General features: G+C 54.8%; 1 protein-coding gene across 2 annotated transcripts; it reads left to right on the top strand.

Moving 5' to 3' along the window:
- The first annotated feature begins 5,489 nt into the window (after positions 1 to 5,489).
- DPYSL4 (dihydropyrimidinase like 4) lies at positions 5,490 to 16,639 on the top strand. Of its 2 annotated transcripts, none has more exons than XM_042818423.1 (14): positions 5,490 to 5,771; positions 7,323 to 7,411; positions 7,523 to 7,707; positions 8,567 to 8,731; positions 9,439 to 9,500; positions 9,596 to 9,676; positions 10,783 to 10,851; positions 10,950 to 11,070; positions 11,922 to 12,078; positions 13,026 to 13,167; positions 13,889 to 14,059; positions 14,394 to 14,573; positions 16,030 to 16,201; positions 16,548 to 16,639. In XM_042818423.1, the coding sequence occupies exons 1-14, from the start codon at positions 5,490 to 5,492 to the stop codon at positions 16,637 to 16,639; spliced, it is 1,968 nt and encodes a 655-aa protein (XP_042674357.1). The 2 variants fall into 2 exon arrangements, with proteins under 2 accessions (XP_042674357.1, XP_042674358.1); XM_042818424.1 differs by lacking the exon at positions 5,490 to 5,771 and adding an exon at positions 6,073 to 6,115.
- Positions 16,640 to 17,337: the final 698 nt, after the last annotated feature.

Raw genomic sequence — 17,337 nt, 5'->3', positions numbered from 1 at the left:
GCTTCATTGTTCCATCGGCCACATCCTGTATATTTCCATTTATTTTCAAAGGGGCTGTAAAAGGCTTACTTCACAGGGGTATGGAGGCAAGGTTAATAAGCTACGTTATTAGAATACTAATTGGGGATCCTTTGCTGTGCAGAAGGACTCAAAACATCTTTGTTTAGCATGAGCCAAATAGGGGAAATTCAGGACTTCAGGAAGCTCCCCCCAGTGGGATGAATGGGAGCATATAAAGCAGAAGGCTCGAAGTCTGCTGGTGTTTACTGTGATGTAAATCCTGTGTAATTGATCCCAGTAAAGAGCAGAATGTGGCTCAGTATTAACAAAGGGGTTTCCTGCAGACTAATAATAACCAACATGCAGAAAAGTGTGGAGCGCCTCGTTGCACCGTTTTTCTGCTTTAATATTTCAGGGATTTATATGGGCTGAAGTGCATAGAAATGCACAGAAATGACAGTGTCAGCCCGAATTTGCAGTGTCTGGAGACGAGGTGAGAGGGAGGAACCTCGGGCAGAAATAACGACACGGTGGTGCCTGAGCACAGCGCAGATTGGAGGTTTGATCACTGAGGGATTTCAGTTCATGAAGCCAAAGTGAAAGGCTGCAAATTACTGTTCAGCCAATTCCACCAGAAAACAGTGTGAAGCAGACCTGATGAGGTTTTCCTTGTAAGCAGAAAGTCTGCTTTCTGGAAGTTATGTGAGATGCTGCTCCAGAGCAACAGACTTCACACAGGACTGATTTGTTGCATTAATTGGACACAAACCCAGAAAAGACAATGGCATCATGTCCTTCTCCGTCAGATACAGCTACAAAATGCAGACACCTAAAATGCTAAGCAGAGAACAATGTTTCTGTAATGAAGCAGGACCCCCCAGACAGTTAAATGCTTAGAATTAACATTGCTGGAAAAATATTTCTACTGACTTGTATTGCTGTTAAGGTCAGCTTGCAGCCAACCATTCCAGTCAGATGAACAGATTCACTTCTGCTCTCTTTCTGAGGGCCTGAGCACGGTGCTTCCACCACCTCTGAATAGCACAGGGTTTGTTTGATTGAGTTTCCTGCTGAGATTTGGGAGCACAACAGCTCCAGACCCAGAGGTGAACAAAAGCAGAGCTGTGTGCTCGCCGTGCGTTCTTCAGGAGAGCTCAGTGAAAGGATGGAAGCCATCGAAATGGTCAAAGCACGACCTCATGTGCAGAGCCCTGTTTTGCGGGGTGGCGTTTGATGCCGAGCGCACAATTAATTCATACAAGTGTCCTCATGTTTGCTGTACAGAGCAGGGCGGTCTCTGATCTCTCAGTGCTGCAGTTCCTGCAGGGCCTCCCCCTCAAACCTCCTGAACTGTGGGTCTGTGCTTTCGTGGAAGAGTCAAATTCTGATCTGTGAGCTCGCATAAATATGGGGTTAAACGCCTTGATTAACATTTAAAAGGGCCCCCACATCTGTCAGGCCTTCCCACAGCTGCTGCATTTCGGCAGCAGTGTCTGCTGGCTCCCATCCACAGGGCAGGACAGCGTGCTCTGCTCAAACAGCAGCATCCAGCACAGAGCTGAGGTTTGGAGCAGTGTCACACAGAGCTTTCTGCTCGTGCTGCCAGTGTCCTGGCAGGCCAGCCGGGTTACACGCTCTGCAGTGACAACTGTTTTCCCTGGGTATCATGTTGGCAATGCGATGTTTTGTTCACCAAAACCAGCAAGGCAGTAGCTGTAATCGAGTGACCCATTCAGCCCTAACGCGGCACAGAAGCTGAGATTTGCCCTGTAGAGGTAATGATCCATGGAGCACTCTTTTCTGAAACAAACTTTGCCCTTTTTATCATTCCCCTTCAGGGGGGCTGCAGCACTGCAGATCTCATTTCCATGAGGTCCAAAGCATTCTCTCCTTGGTTTACTCTCATTTCAAGACTGTATCTTCCAGACAGGGCAGGATCCTATTCTGTTAGGGAGGAAACAAGGGAAACTGACCAGCTAAAACAAACTCATCTTTGTCAATCTTTCCCATTTCATTCATTCACAGTCCCAGGAATGAACTGTGAGCTGGGGACGTGTGGGCTTTGTGTTCCTTCACTTTGGTGGGGCTGAGATGCACAGCATAGCCCTTAACTATTGTCTGAGGAATGGAGTTTTGAGTACACACACAAATCAGCTAGATTAAACTTCATTTGTGTAAGTCACAGTGCTGTCAGTCACGGCTTGTCGTGTTCGTCCTCATCTGTAAAGATCTCGTGTGGTGGGGCTGAGGAGGAGGTCCAGCTGCCCAGTGGTGTCACGGTGAGGGACTGGTGTGTCCCTGCCAGCAGCACCACAGTGTGCATAGACAGAGCTGCAGGAAGGATTTCTTAGATGTACTGTGGAGAATGACAATTCTGAAGAGTGAGAACAACGACTCTTTGGCCTGGCTTAAGTTTAAGTTCCAGGTGTTGTTGTGCAGCTCCTGCTTCTCAGCCTGGCTTCCTAAGGATAGGGATGTGTCTGCACCCAGCCCACAGCCCAGGGTTCCACCAGTAGTTCCAGCAGTGACAGGAGGGCAGGAGAGGAGGCTGGGTGAGGTGCAGGGCTGCAGCAGGCCGTGGTGTGAGTGGGCACAGAGCAGCAGGGCAGTGCGTGGCAGGAGGCTGCCCTGAGCAGCAGTGCGGGTGCTGTGCGGGATGTGTCTGCCCCACTGGGCAATTAGAGCTCCCAGACGAACCTCCGCCAGGAAAAGAACCTGTCTGAGGAGCTCAGACCTGTGATGGCTTTCTTACAAAGATCTGCAGAGGCAGATGTAGGCAAACGTGTTCCGTCGGTGGCTTTTGCTGAAGTAGGGCTGTCCCAGTGGCTGGCTTCATTCTCGTAATGAGCAGGAAAAGCCCCGGGGCTGCCACAAATTGACAGGAGGACCATGAGGGGGCTGTGAAGGAGATGGCAGTGCTGTGACAGCCATGGAGATGGGGGCTGCACCACTCACCCCTGCCAGACCAGCACAGCCTGCCCAGCCTGCAATAATTGCTCTGGTAGGGTGGCTGCGGAGCACCAACAGCTGCAAATACACCACCCCATATTTTTTTCCTTACTTAGAAATAGTTCCACACGGTTTGTGTACAATTACAGTTGTTAGCTAATAGATTCGTCTTACTAAAAAGCAATCAAACATCATTAAGCAATTAAACACAACTGCGCGGTTGCACGACAGTTCCACACAGGTGTAGTGCAGATTCACCAGTAGCACCATATGCTGCCAAACGAACAAAAGGCTTTGAAGGAGCTAAAGGCTCCTATCTGGGAGCCACGCCAACGCTGGCTCTGTGTCCCAAAGCAGTTTGTTTCAGCCCTGCATGGCTGCTCTGCCCAGCAGTTACACCCCGCAGTGTGGGAGGGGGTCCCCAGAAGTGCTGCAGTGTTTGGGATCAGCATCGCTGCAGGAGGGGCCTCTGGCTGTGCTTCACCCCTGTGTTTGTTTCTCCCATAGGTGCCCGCACCGCTTCTGCAACCCACGGCAGCTTTAGAAAGCTGAGAAGTGAACCCGTTGATAACAAAATTCTAAAGCCCTGGTGTTGGTCCAGCAGCCCTCCATTCACACCGGGCACTGAGCAGCACGGGAGCCAACAGCAGAACTGTCAGAGCTCAGATTGTTCAGAAGAGTGTTTCATCTGTGCTGAAATAATGGGACAAAACGAGAATCAAAGGTTATGGACTTCGATATCAGCATATATCTGATAGGAGTCATGTACCCGACCCAGCTCCACCCCACACAAGCACCTACATTGGGGTGACACAGATGAGCCAAACAGTCCCTTCCACATTTTATGCACAAAGAAGTCAAATCCCAAACGTCCGTTTTGAATTGCACTTAAACGCAACGTCTTACCGCACTCAGTTACGTGGCAGCACTGCACAGAGCTGTGTGTGGCACACGGCGGGCCCTCGTGGAGATTCTGCAAGCCAGGAAGGCCCGGGATGTGCTCTGTGGCATCTGCAGAATGCCTTAACCCCACCGGGGGGCGGCGTGGGGCAGAGAACCGCCTCCAAACTGAGATCCCCCGTAACTCAGACCCCGGTCCCGTGTGCGTGCCGCACAGGTCCAGCTCTTGGTTAGACTTCCTTACGGTGTTTTCTTTAATGAGAAAGCTGTACAGGACGGGTCCATGTGTAAATAAGGGATTACGTTTATGTAGATGTTAATATTTACATGTAAAAAGTTATGTACATAGGAAAGAAAACAACGGCTCAAAGAATGTTTTTAAAACAGTTTCTTCTGTCTAAAGGCACAGAAGGACAGCGACACAGACGTGCTGCTGAGCTCAACATAAGCTCAGCTTTGTGCTCGGCTTGGGGAGGCTCGGGGCTCGGTCCTGGGGGCTGAGGGGCCCTGGGCAGCCCCAGCCCTGCTCCAAACAGGACGGAGGGGCACGCACTGAACGCACTGCCCGCTCACCGCTGCTCTGCTATGGCAGCCTGATTTCACCTACCGGAGTTTGGAAAGAGCGTGCAGTGTGTTATGTGCAGCACGGGGAGCTTCTGGAGGAACGCCGAAGGAGTCGCAGGTGCTCCCAGTTCGGGTACTGCAGCGCTGGGCACAGGCACGGCCTGGGCTGGACTGATGCAACACAGCTGAACTACGAGCCGCTCTGATCTCAGCTCACCCGGCTGCAGGAGCGCGGCCGTCAGTGAGCGCTGTGCTCCAGCAGCGCCCCAGCTTTCAGCGCATCCCCGAGTGCCTTACGCAGCTCCCAAACGGAGCCACCGGCAGCCCAGGGGCTCAGGAATCCGTGCTGCGAATAGTGCAGCACAGCCCCTACTGATGCGAGGTGTGTTTGCTAAAAAGGAACGCTGAACATCGATGCGAACCGGAGAAAATGAATCCCCGGCCGCCGTGCTGTGCGCCGCGCTGTGACCTCCAGCAGCCGCATCCCGAGTGCAGAACGTTGGGTCGGTGCTGAGGCGACGACTGCTGGGCCCAAGGCGGGGCTGCATCGATCAATTACAGAATTTTACACGTATTTTTGTATCGTGATTCATATGATATATATCAAGAGACTTTCTATTCATTTGTAAAATACATAAATTATTGTAAACTTTTAATAAAAAGAGCTGTTTTAAACCTTGAAATAGGCGACTTGTTTTCTCCCTGCCACAGGTGGAAGCCAGGTGTTACTCACTTCGCTCACCCTTTCCATTATGCCCTAATTTTAAACAGCTGAAGTTCCACCCGACCCATCGATGATACCCGGAACAAAACCCGCACCCGCAGCGCAGCCCCTATCGCCGGGCTCAGCGCCGATCTCTGCCGCTCTCAAACCGCTGACCGCGGAGTCCCCAGCAGCGCGGAGTTCCGGGGCACGGCGCGGCCATCGCTGCGGAGTGCCGCCCGCGGCGGGGGGCGGCGCGGAGAAGCGCCGGGCGCGGCGGGGGGCCGCTCCCAGAGGACGGGCCGCGGCCGTCGGAGGTGGGCGCTGAGCGGCTGCGGGCGCTCCTCCCGCGCGGTGCCGCCCGGTGCAGGCCATGGCGGAGCGGAGCGCCGAGCCGCTGCCTGCCTGCTTCGCGGGTCTGGGAGCGGGCAGCCCTCGGCCGCGACAGAAACGCGGCGGGATGTTCTGCAGCGTGGAGGACGCCTTCGACAACAAGACGTTGGATTTCCCCTCGCTCGGCGGCGGCGGTGGCTGCGGTCGGTCCCGTGGCTCCGCGACCCCGTCCGACGGCAGTAGCAGCCCCGCGCCGCCGCCGCGCTCTCCGGGGGCTGCCACCGCGGGTCGAGACGTCGGGACGTCCGACGGCTGCCGGCAGGTGCGTGTTTGTGTGTGTTTGTGTGCGCGTGGGGCTGGCCGGGCCCTCCGCTCCGTCCCGTGCCGTCGGGGAAGCCTCGCGCGGGGGCTGGGCCGGCCAGCACGGCGCCGCCGGTCAGCGTGGGTGCCAGGAGCAGCTACTGCTCGGGCCGGTTCTGACGGAGCCACCGCCGCGGCCGCGGAGCCGCTTCCGACGGCAGCAGCGGGAGCGTGGCCCCGGCGGGCGGGGGGAGCCGGCGGCGGGGGGCGCGCAGGCGCGGGGCCGCGCACGGCCGGGCACGACGCAGACACACGGAGCGGTGGAAGATGTCGAACCCGGGCAAGAGGAGCGGCCCTCGTGGCACGGTGAGGGGCTCCGGAGGGGGGGGAGCCGGGCTCGCGCCGTCCGGCAGCGGGAGCGGAAGAGCCGAGGCTGGCCGCGCGTCCCGGCTGGGAGCTTTCGGCTCCTTCGGGAGAGCGCCCCGCAGCGCTGGGGCCGTTCGGCTCCGAACCGCGACCCCCAGCCCCGCATCGCGGCTTCGGGCGCAGGGCCCTTCGGTGGCGGCGGCCCCGCGTGACCCGCTGTGACTCGGAGCTCCGGCTCTGCGCCTTTGTCTGCCCGGCGGCCCCGCACACAAAGCCGCGCTCCGCGCACAAAGGCGACGGCGCCGCTCTCCGCAGCGCCCCGAGCCCCGCGATGCCCCGCGCTTCATCCCGCGCCCGGAGCGCTGCGGGGGTCCGGCGGAGATCCTCCGCCTGTTGTCGCCGCTCTGTTTGGGAGCGCTCCGCCAACCGGCGCCGCCGCTGCTGCTGTAGGAGGGGATTCCCTGCTCCTATTGCCGAGCAGGAGTGAGGGAAATCTCCAGACAGCGACGCTGCTTTTTTTATTTATTTATTTATTTTTCTTTTCCTTTTTATCCTGTGTTTTCCCGTCGGCTCACCCTGCAGTCCCCGCACGCATCGCGCTGAGCGCAGCCGCGCGGATCGGAGCCGCCATCCCAGCCGGGGGCGGGGATTTGCTCTGTGCCCGTGGGGCAGCCGGCGCAGCTCCTCGTGATTGATGTTATGGGACTCGCACGAACAATAGCGATGCGATAAATGCCTTTTCCGAAAGGCAGCGCCGTTGCTCGTGGTTCCTTCATGCACCCAGGAGGGCCCTTTCCCCGCACCCCGACGTGTTTGCAGGCTGTCCCGCAGCAGCACGCAATGCTGGGGCGGTCGGCAGCCCCGCGTGCGTCCCTCGCTGTGTTTGTGCCCCCAGCACCGCCCACTGCAGCCTCGCTGATATTCGTTAATACAGCATAGGGTCGGAAAGAAGCCCTCTAATTATGCTGCAGCTCTCTAACGTTTCTGGTTAAAGATCTCATCAATCTGACAGCGGCTTGCAGCCTTACTTTGAAGGGAGGAAAGGCCTCGAGGCGTTACCACCTCTCCGGGACTGGAAAAGCTAATTGTGTCAATAAATTAGCAGGTCAATGAGATGCACTTAGTGGTGCTTGCAGCCCCAACCCCACATCTCACCGTGAGCAGCGTCCACGGGAAGAAATCCTACGTTTGTTTTTTGTCCACTTAGAGCGAGCAGCTTCTGATCAAGGGCGGGAAGATCGTCAACGACGACCAGTCTTTCTATGCCGACATATACGTGGAGGATGGCTTAATAAAGTAAGTGAAGTTGTGTGATGTCACTGCCGGGCAGATCCCAGTGCTGTTCAGTTTGCACGAAGCTCCTGGCTGCGGGGCTGGGCTGGGTGTTCACCTGAATGCTGTGTTCAGACAGATTGGAGAGAACCTGGCTGTTCCCAGCGGGGTGAGGACAGTGGATGCCTACGGGCAGCTGGTGGTGCCGGGTGGCATCGATGTGCACACGAGGCTGCAGATGGCTGTGATGGGGATGGACTCCGCTGATGACTTCTACCAAGGCACGAGGGCGGCCCTGGCGGGAGGAACCACGATGATAAGTAAGATGGGCAGCGCTGAGCTGGGCGCTGTGCAGGGCCTTTGTCATGGCAGAGCTTCGTTCTCCTCCTAGCAGAGAAATGCTCATTTTTCTGTAGTAACCAAAGCATTAAAAAGCAAAGTCGAATGCATGATGTGCTTCTCAGTAACCTCCTCTTGTAACACGTGTATATTGAACACACTTAGCAGTTCCTGCTTCACCTCATAGAGCCACAGAACCATTAATGCTGGAAAAGCCCTCTGAGACCCCCACACAGCCCACGTCCCTCAGTGCCACATCCCTGCAGCTCTGAACACCTCTGTAGATGGGGACTGCCCACCCCTGGGCAGCTGTGCCAGCGCCTGGCTGCTCTCTGGAGAACAAATTGTTCCTAATACCCAACTTGAATCTCAGACAATAGAACAGGAGAAAATGTTAATCACCATTTTGTATATTTTAATAGCTATGCAACTATACTTATAAATCTATCAGCTCTATGAGTGTGGGTTCCACTTTGTTACATATGTCAGTTTTGATTTCTATTTGTTCTTATTCTGATCCCAAAGCCCACAGAGCAGCACCTGTCTGCACGGAGCTCGGCAAGCCCTGCCCCAGCTCTGTGCATCCATCTGCCCACCCAGGGGGTGGAGGTGCCCCATCCCTGCAGGCAGCCCAGGGCAGGGGATGGGCTCTGAGCACCGACGGAGCTGTGGACATCCCTGCTCCCTGCAGGGGCTGGCCTTTGGAAGTCCCTTCCAACTCAGATGGTTCTGTGCATGTGAATTGCTGTCGGGGTGTTTCTTTGGGGCAGCGGCTGCGCTGATGTCCAGCCACACACGGTGGTGCCAGGCAGCCCCCCAGCTCTGTGTGGTGTTTTTCAGTGGACCACGTGCTGCCCGAGGCTGGGACCAGCCTGCTGGCTGCCTACGAGCAGTGGCGGCAGCGTGCTGACAGCAGGGCCTGCTGCGACTACGCGCTGCACATGGACATCCCACGCTGGCACGAGGGCCTGCAGGAGGAGCTGGAGGCGCTGGTGAAGGACAAGGGTAAGGAGCTCTGACTTACAGAAGCTGTTCGAGTGCAAACGTTGGAGGTTGGGCTCCAGAATGGGGTGAAGCGTTGGGCTTTTCCCGGAGATGTCCTTTGTGTTCTGATTCCTGCGCTCTCTGAGCATCCCTTGGATGCAGCCCAGGGAGGTGCTGGCCGGGCGTCAGGAATTTGTGCCTTTCATTAATTCTTAATGCCGAGTTTGGAGCTGCATTTTGCTTTCAGATACGCTAACGCAACGCTAAATGACTTCAGTGTAATTTGCAGTCTTGCAAGCGAGGCCCTAATTGGTTGTTTAACATAAAAAAATTGCAATGAATCTCCTATTAAAACTCAGAGCAGCCGAGTAATGGACCATTTGGAGCTTAAAACATATTTTTCATATTTACCTTCTCTTGAAATACAGTTTGTTTGTGGTTTGATCATAGTTTGGAATCAATTGTTGCCTTTATCCATATAAAACACGCTGGCAGTTCTCAGGCTTTGACTCTGCTCCGTGAGTCGTGTTCTGCGTTCAGTAGGAACAAAAGGGGTTGTGTGCAATGCTGCGTGCAAAGCAGTGTGCCTGTTTCTCTGTTGAAATAGTGCACTGAGTAACAGTGCTTAGGAATAGGAGAGGCCCTCACAGCTGAGCCCACACAGAGCTCAGCCGTGCCCAGGCTCTGAGCTCTGGCAATCACTGCACGTCTCGTTTTCTCTTCCCAAGGTGTGAACTCCTTCCTGGTTTTTATGGCCTACAAGGACAGGCTTCAGTGCACCGATGCCCAGGTAATGCAGGCAGCTGCTGTGCAGTGGAAGCAGTGACCCCCAGTGAGCAGAATCCATCGTTGGTCTGATATTGGGCACCTGTTCTCTCTTGGCAGATGTATGAAATATTCTGCATTATTCGAGACCTGGGGGCCATAGCCCAAGTGCATGCTGAAAACGGAGACATCATAGAGGAGGTATTGTGCTTACATTCATTCACATTGCAAGCTGATCAGAGTAATTTGGTGTGAGGCAAAATGCTGACTTAGCAGATGGGCCGTAGTGGCTGATAGGAAGTGCCAGCATGCTTTTAGTGCTCATTTGATGCTGCAGAATCAATAGGGATTTGTCCAAGTGAGACAGAGGAGCAGCCTGCTCTGGACTCTATTGCTTTGTGAAGACAATCAGCGTGCATTTTGCAGTGCATGCTGTCTGCTGGCATCACCTGGGTTGTTCAGCATCAGGTTGTTTCTGATAGAAACCTCACCACGTGGGCTGGCCTTGCTGCAGCAGAGCAGTCTCTGGTTGCTTGCTGCACGTTAACTGAGATGTGAAGAGGTTGGGGGCTGTGGCTGTCCCTGCATCCCACCCCTTCTCCCTCCTCCCACACGCACCTGGTGGTGGGATTTGGCCTCCAGGACAATCTGCTTACCAAAGCTTTGGAAGGACGGGGCTGATAGGAAATCCTGTTGTGGCAGGAACGTGCAGGGGGATCTGGGGCTCTCGGTAACAGCAGCAGCATCCTCCCAGTTCCACACACTCACCTGGGTTTCATCACAGAAATCTGCTTAGTAGTTCCCAGCAAGAACTCTGAGGGGCTCCCTGAAGGCTGCCTGCCCACCCTCAGTGGTGTTTATCCCTCTGTTTATCTTGTGTAGACCCCCTGTGTAGCCAGGTGTCTCTACTGCTTGAGAAGGCTGAAGAGTTGTGTTTTTTCAGTGATCTGCATTACAGCTGCTGTGTATCACCAGAACCAACAGTCAGTACCTCATTTGGTATTGCAAGCTATCCATTATTTTCCTTTTTCCCATTAGAAAAGGAAGTGCTAGACAAACACTGCGAATGGGTGCTGTGCAGCAGAATTAGATGTGCAGTTCTTTGTAGCTTACATTCAGCAAGCAGAATCCTGATCCTTGAAATTGGTTTATTTAAACAAACAGGTTGGAGGGTCATTGCCACCTCGTGTTCTGTGGTGTCACATCATTGTATTCCTCGTTGCTGTCAGCCTGTGGCTGCTCCTGAACACTGTCTGTGTCCCACAGTGCTTCAGACCGACCGCTTTCGTTTATCTTTGTCCCTGTAGGAGCAGAAGAGGCTGCTGGACATCGGAATCACTGGGCCAGAGGGGCACGTCCTGAGCCGCCCCGAGGAGGTAATGGTGCCCACATTTCCCAAGAACTGCAGGCAGCTGCTGCTCATGTTCCTGGGGCTGCGAGGAGATGCTCTGTGCCTCTGTTTTTGTGTCTGCAGGTTGAAGCAGAGGCCGTGTACCGTGCAATTACAATAGCAAAACAAGCCAACTGCCCCTTGTACGTAACGAAAATAATGAGCAAAAGTGCAGCGGATGTGGTAGCTCAAGCAAAAAGAAAAGGTAAGGCTCTATGTCATGTCTGTGTGCTACGTGAGCCCACTCACATATGTCCAGGAATGCTGCTCTAGCTGCAGGGCCTGCGAGCTCGTTATCACCCCAGTTGTCTCTGTAAGGGTGCTAACTCGTGGTGTTGGCTGTTCCTTGCTGTGTGCTGGAGCTCACTGCTCTGAGCTGCACTCAGAAGATGTGATGTTCTTGAAACTTTGACACCTGAATCCCAGCAGATGCAGCTGAAAAAAGAACAGAAAACAACTCCTAATCATCTATCATGATCTAAGTGAAAAATGGAACTGGAGCAAACTTTAAACTCAAACCAGGGAATGGTGGGAGAGCCAGCTGTGCTCCTGCAGGGAGTCAGGAGCAGAGCGGTGTGCTGAGAGAGCAGCAGTGCATGGCCATGTCAGCTCCCAGCCAGAGGGACACCAGCTTGGTACAGATAATAGAACCACAGAACCATTAATGCTGGAAAAGCCCTCTGAGTCCCCCACCCAGCCCACAGCCCACGTCCCTCAGAGCCACATCCCTGCAGCTCTGAACGCCTCTGTAGATGGGGACTGCCCACCCTGGGCAGCTGTGCCAGCGCCTGGCCGCTCTCTTTTTCCCAATGCCCAGCCCAAGGCTGCAGAGCAAATTGCAGCTGGAGATGTGTGTTTTCCTGAGGATGAATAGATGCATTCACAGCGCGTTCTGGCAGCGCTTCCCAGACGTCCGAGGTAATCAGAGGTTTTAGTCTGAGTTTAAAAAGCTGCCGTGCTGAGAACACCGGAGAGCAATGAAAGCAGCACGGCGAGCAGTGAGCGTGCTGTGAACAGAGGCCAAGGCTGTGAGCACTGCCCTGACCCCCTCTGCAGGCACTGTGGTGTACGGTGAGCCCATCACTGCCAGCCTGGGCGCCGACGGCTCGCACTACTGGAGCAAGAACTGGGCCAAGGCTGCGGCCTTCGTCACCTCACCCCCGCTCAGCCCCGACCCCACCACGCCGGAGCGCCTCTCCTCCCTGCTGTCCTGGTGAGTGCAGCCTGGGGCTCGGCCAGGGGGGCCCTGGGGTCGCGGCACAGCCTGGGCATCCACTGAGCTCCAGGGTGTTGATGTCAGATGAAGGGTTTTATCAGCAGCGGCGCTTGGTGTTCACGAGGTTTGAAGTCTAAGCTGTGAGTGCTTGGGGATGGTGCATGTGGGGCTGCTTCAGTCAGTTGTTGCCCCCATGTCAGCACGAGCATCTCTGTGCACAAGCACAGCACCAACAGCCCTGCAGGCTTGGGGATGGGTAAACAGAAATACATCTGTGCGTGCTCCACTGCAGGCAGGATGCAGCAGTGACCCTTTGGGGCTGGCTGCAGCCATGTGCAGTGCATGTCCACGCAGCACTGCGTAACCTGCAGTATGCTACGGGGCTGGGATGTGCTTGTTGTATCCTTCCTTTAAAAAGTACTTTGGAAGTGCATCAGAATGGTTTTTCTTAGAACCGTCTTCATATTAGAAGGGCTTGAGGTTCAAAAGGGAGGTGCAGAGATCAAGATATTGAATAAATAGAAATTACAGCCAGTTTAGGAGAAAAGAGCAGAGGTGCTCATGAGGCTACGGCTGCTGCTACTGTATGATTCCAGTGCTATGAGTGAATAGAGAGCAGTACCTCTGTGCACCTCTTCACTTCCAGTGGGACTTAGGGGTCTAAGCCGCCTGCCTGTGAGCCTGCGTTGATGAGATCAGCGTGTATCATACAATCACAGAACAGTTCAGGGTGGGGAAGCCCTCCTTGACCCCCGGGTTCAACCCCAGCCTGCCCACACTGCGCGCAGTGCCCACGTCCCCCAGTCAGAGCTCAGGGCTGTTGTGTCACAGCTCCCAGCGAGCCTCCCGGCACGCGGCTCCGCACGAAGGGCAGGTTTGCTGAGGAGCCCGTTCAGAGCCGCTGTGTCTGCGATGTCCTCTGACCGCGTCTCCTTTTGGTGCAGCGGGGACCTGCAGGTGGCAGGCAGCGCTCACTGCACGTTCACCACCGCCCAGAAGGCCGTGGGGAAGGACAACTTCACCCTCATCCCTGAGGGGACGAATGGCATCGAGGAGCGGATGGCCATAATCTGGGAGAAGTGTGTGGTAGGTGCAGGAATACCTAACCTGGTTCCTTCCAGGTTGTGAATGCGAGTGGATGGGAGCGGTGCTGAAATCGGGTGATGTCAGATTTCTCATTAATTCAGATGAGCCCTGCAGAGTGACACTGTCTAGACGGCTCCTTCAAGAGCTCGGCAGTGGGGAAATGTGACACTGAGCGCCTTCAAAGCCTCTTCAAAGGCTGCGGTGGGGAGCAGCCCCCGCGCTGTGACACACAGTCAGGAGGCAGCTCTCGGTGATGCTGTGAGGGCTGAGATGCTGCTCTTTGCTGGTGCTCGCAGGGGGTGGGGATGGAGAATCGCCACAGTGCCTCTGTCTGCCTGCGGCCACCTTGGCCCCGCACTGAGCACAGTGCTCAGCCCTGGGCCGCTGCCCCACGAGCATCCCTGGGTCACAGTCTGACGGAAGATTTGTTCTTGAGATAAATACCATTTATCTTAAGACAATTCAAGAGAATTAAGATATTTAAGGCAGTTAATTCTTAGGTTCACTTCTTTCTGTATTGAAATATCCTTAGCCATCTCTGGTGGGTGTGAGTCTCCTGTCTCACTTGAGCCTACGAAGGAAGCCCTCTCCAGAGACCTTATCTTTCCCAGTGCAGAAAGCAAACCCTCTAGTGCATCCTTAGCTCCCAGGGATGATTTGGTTGTGGTGGGCTGCTGTGCTGTCCTGTGTTGAACAGCCCTTCCCTCCTCCTGCTGCTCAGGTCTCAGGGAAGATGGATGAGAACGATTTCGTGGCAGTGACCAGCACAAATGCTGCCAAAATCTTTAACTGCTACCCCAGGAAGGGGCGAATTGCGGTGGGCTCTGATGCAGACTTGGTCTTGTGGAACCCCAAGGCTACAAAAATCATCTCAGCAAAAACCCACAATTTGGTAAGATACCTTAATTATTTTCCTGAGCTGGTTTTACAGTTGGAAGGGAGCGGCAAAGCAGTGTATATCTTCATATCAAAAAGATGAGGGCGTTTGCCATGTGAATGGAGGAACAGGTGGAAAACCTTGCATTTCCTTTGTGAAATGCAAAGCGTGCTGTTTGCTGCACCACTGGACAGTCAGGGGGGCTGGGACTGGGCTGAGCAGCAGTGACTGAGCCACGAAGCTTTGCTGCCATAACACAGAGCTCACACAGGTTGTGCTCATTGCAGAGCAGAGAAATTAAGTGCTGACCTCATTCTGAGTATTAAACATCCTGGTTTGTTTCTTCCAGAACGTGGAGTACAACATATTTGAAGGCATGGAGTGTCATGGGGCTCCTGCTGTGGTCATCAGTCAGGGGAAAGTCGTTCTTGAGGATGGGAACCTGTTTGTCACCGAGGGCTCGGGTCGCTTCATTCCCAGAAAGACGTTCCCTGATTTTGTTTATAAGAGAATAAAGGCGAGGAACAGGGTAAGGAGAACTTCATTTGCCATAATCACAACCTGTGCATTATTGCACGGTGATCCCTGTTCTGCTCCAAGCACTGGGGTGCAGCAGGCAGCAGAGCTGTGCTGGTGGAATGTTGCAGTGGGATGCCCTGGTCAGTGTCGTGGCACGTACTGCTTGCAGTGCCTGCTGCAGGATTGCAGCTGATTATGCAGGTGTTAGTATTACTCAATTATTACAAAGTTACAGAGCAAAAATGCAACCTCTACCTGTTTGTTCTATAGGTAGGGAGGAAGAATTTGGTTGTGCTTTTGTTGGGAATTATGGAGTTGCTGTATTACCACTCTGCAAGTTGGCTGCTGCCCACAGCTAGTGGAGTGGTTGTAGTTACTGCAAGTAACAGCAGCCCTTCCCAGTGTGGCAGCACAGCTCTCCTGGGAGACACAAAGACGTGCAAAGGCGTAGAATGCCCCTAAGGACCGCACCTTCCTGCCTTTCTCCTTGTGTTATTTCAGACCTTTTCATTATGCACTGAAGAGCAAAAATCTCAAACCCCAGGCACACCGACGGCGCTGGCTGCTGCAGCAGTGCTCGCAGTGTGCACCTCTGTGTCCGTGCTGCAGTGCGGTGGTGGCGCAGCCCCCAGCACCTCGGTGCTGTGTGTGCAGGGAGCTGTGCAGGGCTGGCAGTCAGCCTGTGTTTGTGTCAGTGCTAAAAGGAGACGCCCGGTGCCACTGCTTTGTCACAAAGGACAGACAGAGCTTGCTAAATATAAACGCTCACGTCCTGAAGGTCCCTGGTCTCCCAGTAGATGATAATTGAGTGTCAGACCCGGCTGTTGGTGATTTGTTTGTTAAGCTAATTCACTTGGGCAGCCTCATTGGGCAAGTTGCAAACAACCAGACAGCCGGCCCCTGCCTCCTCATCTGTGGTTCAAGCAGAGCTTCAGGAAAAGCCAGGGTCAAAAGGAGCACAGCAAGATGCTGATCAGAGCACAGTCTGTGTGAGATAGGGGCCAGGATGAAGGTGATGTACCAGAAACCTTGCTGTGGAAAACGCTGTATGCTTGTGGAGAACCCATGAGGCCCTGTGCTTTTAATTTGAAACCCTGCTCTTCTCCTGCAAACCACATGTGTGCTGACCCTTTGGTTCTCAAATGCCTCTCAGTCATTAGTCTGCTTCGCTGCAGAGACAACACAGCCTGAAGCAGAGCTGTGATGCATACTGGTACAGGGGCCATTGCTCCACTCTGGTTTTGGCCAGATGCCCAAGAATACAGAGGTTGGTAGAACGAAGCACCGTGCTGCTCTGGTTGAGGTGTGTGCCTGCGGGATGCGCCCCCTCTGCTGCCCACCACCTACCAGCACCTGGAGCCCCGGGCTGTGGGCTGCCTCTGCTGCATGTGAAGGGAGAGGGGCCTTGGGGGGGAGGCAGGGGGTGGACCGCAGCGCCAGGCTCACACCTCACCTCCCTCCCGCAGCTGGCAGAGGTGCACGGTGTCCCGCGGGGGCTGTATGACGGCCCGGTCCACGATGTCGTCCTCAGCACCAAAGCTGTGCCCACCATCGCGGCCTCCAGGATCGCAGGCTGTGCCAGCAAAGTGCCCGCCGTGCCCGTGCGCAACCTGCACCAGTCGGGGTTCAGCCTGTCGGGTAGGTGGGGGCAGGGCTGTCAGTGGGGCAGGGCTCAATGCGGATGTGTTTGTGCTGCTCCAGGGCTGGGTCACACAGCTCTGTTCCCAGGAAGGAGCACTAATGCTGCCATCCTGTGCAGCCTCCTCACCTCCACCCCATCTTCACTCTTTTTGCACAAAGCCATTCCCCCTTCTCTGGCTGTCAGACCATGCCTCTTTTAGAAGCCCCTTAAAATACCAGGGGCCACACGGCCATTTATATTGTACTGTGCTAACGCAGCATCCAAGTGGAGTTAGAGGGAGACGCGGGCTGTTCCCCAAAGGCCTTATGGCTGCACACTGACGTCCTGCTCTGCTCTCCCCAGGCTCTCAGGCTGATGACCACGTTGCCCGCCGCACAGCCCAGAAGATCATGGCCCCCCCGGGCGGGCGCTCCAACATCACCTCCCTGTCCTGATGCTGCGCCCGTGGTGCTGGTATGGAGGGCACGGCTGGTTCCCTCAGCTCAGGGTGGAAGCGAGGTGGGCCCTGGGCACCTGATGAACCTTCTCTTAGGTAGAAAGTAGACGAAGCCCACCCCGAGGTAGCTCACCCACCTGTATGTCCCCCAGTCCCTAGAGCTCCTGCTCCGTGTCTCTTACCTGGATCCTCAGAGCCCTTAGCATATGCATGCCCACACCTAGAAGTACATCTAATGTGTGCTCAGCAGTGCTGCTCGCTGCTCTGCACAGGAAGTCTGGTGGACAGGTTGTCTGGTGTTCGTTCCTTTCTATCCCAATGACTGCCCTTCTCTAAGGACTGTTACCCGATGAGCCCTGCCAGGCGCTGTGTGCTGGCAGCTGCCCCCAGGGCCTGTCCCTGTGCTGGGGCTGTGCGCAGGGGCTGCAGGCTGGGCTGCTGTAGGCAGACTTTTTTTTAAAAAGGGTTATTTATACAGCTTTTCAAGTACCAAGTGTAAGTGAAGTCTTACAGCCAATAAAAGGCCCAGCTGAAGGCTGCGTGCACAGGGCAGACTCTTTTATAAAATCTCTGCGAGGCAGTTTGTTACATTAAAGGTATGTACAGAAAAGGTGAACCTCTGTGCCATGAATCTATGCATGTCCCTCCGCCCCATGCCTCGCAGTTGGTTTTCTGTTCCTTGCATTGAATAAACTT

This window comes from Centrocercus urophasianus, unplaced genomic scaffold (genome assembly GCF_019232065.1).
Source record: "Centrocercus urophasianus isolate 14NV4802_14NV808 unplaced genomic scaffold, USGS_Curo_1.0 seq_17, whole genome shotgun sequence".
In the NCBI taxonomy this organism is placed as follows: Eukaryota; Metazoa; Chordata; class Aves; order Galliformes; family Phasianidae; genus Centrocercus; species Centrocercus urophasianus.
The sequence above is the reverse complement of the archived record's forward strand: the minus strand, read 5'-3'. Positions and strand labels throughout refer to the sequence as shown.

Coding starts and splice junctions, on each gene's coding strand:
- DPYSL4 (XM_042818423.1), top strand. CDS start 5,490: ATGGCGGAGCGGAGCGCCGAGCCGCTGCCTGCCTGCTTCGCGGGTCTG. Junction 7,708..8,566: donor GGGAGGAACCACGATGATAA/GTAAGATGGGCA, acceptor GGTGTTTTTCAG/TGGACCACGTGCTGCCCGAG. Junction 14,060..14,393: donor CAGCAAAAACCCACAATTTG/GTAAGATACCTT, acceptor TGTTTCTTCCAG/AACGTGGAGTACAACATATT.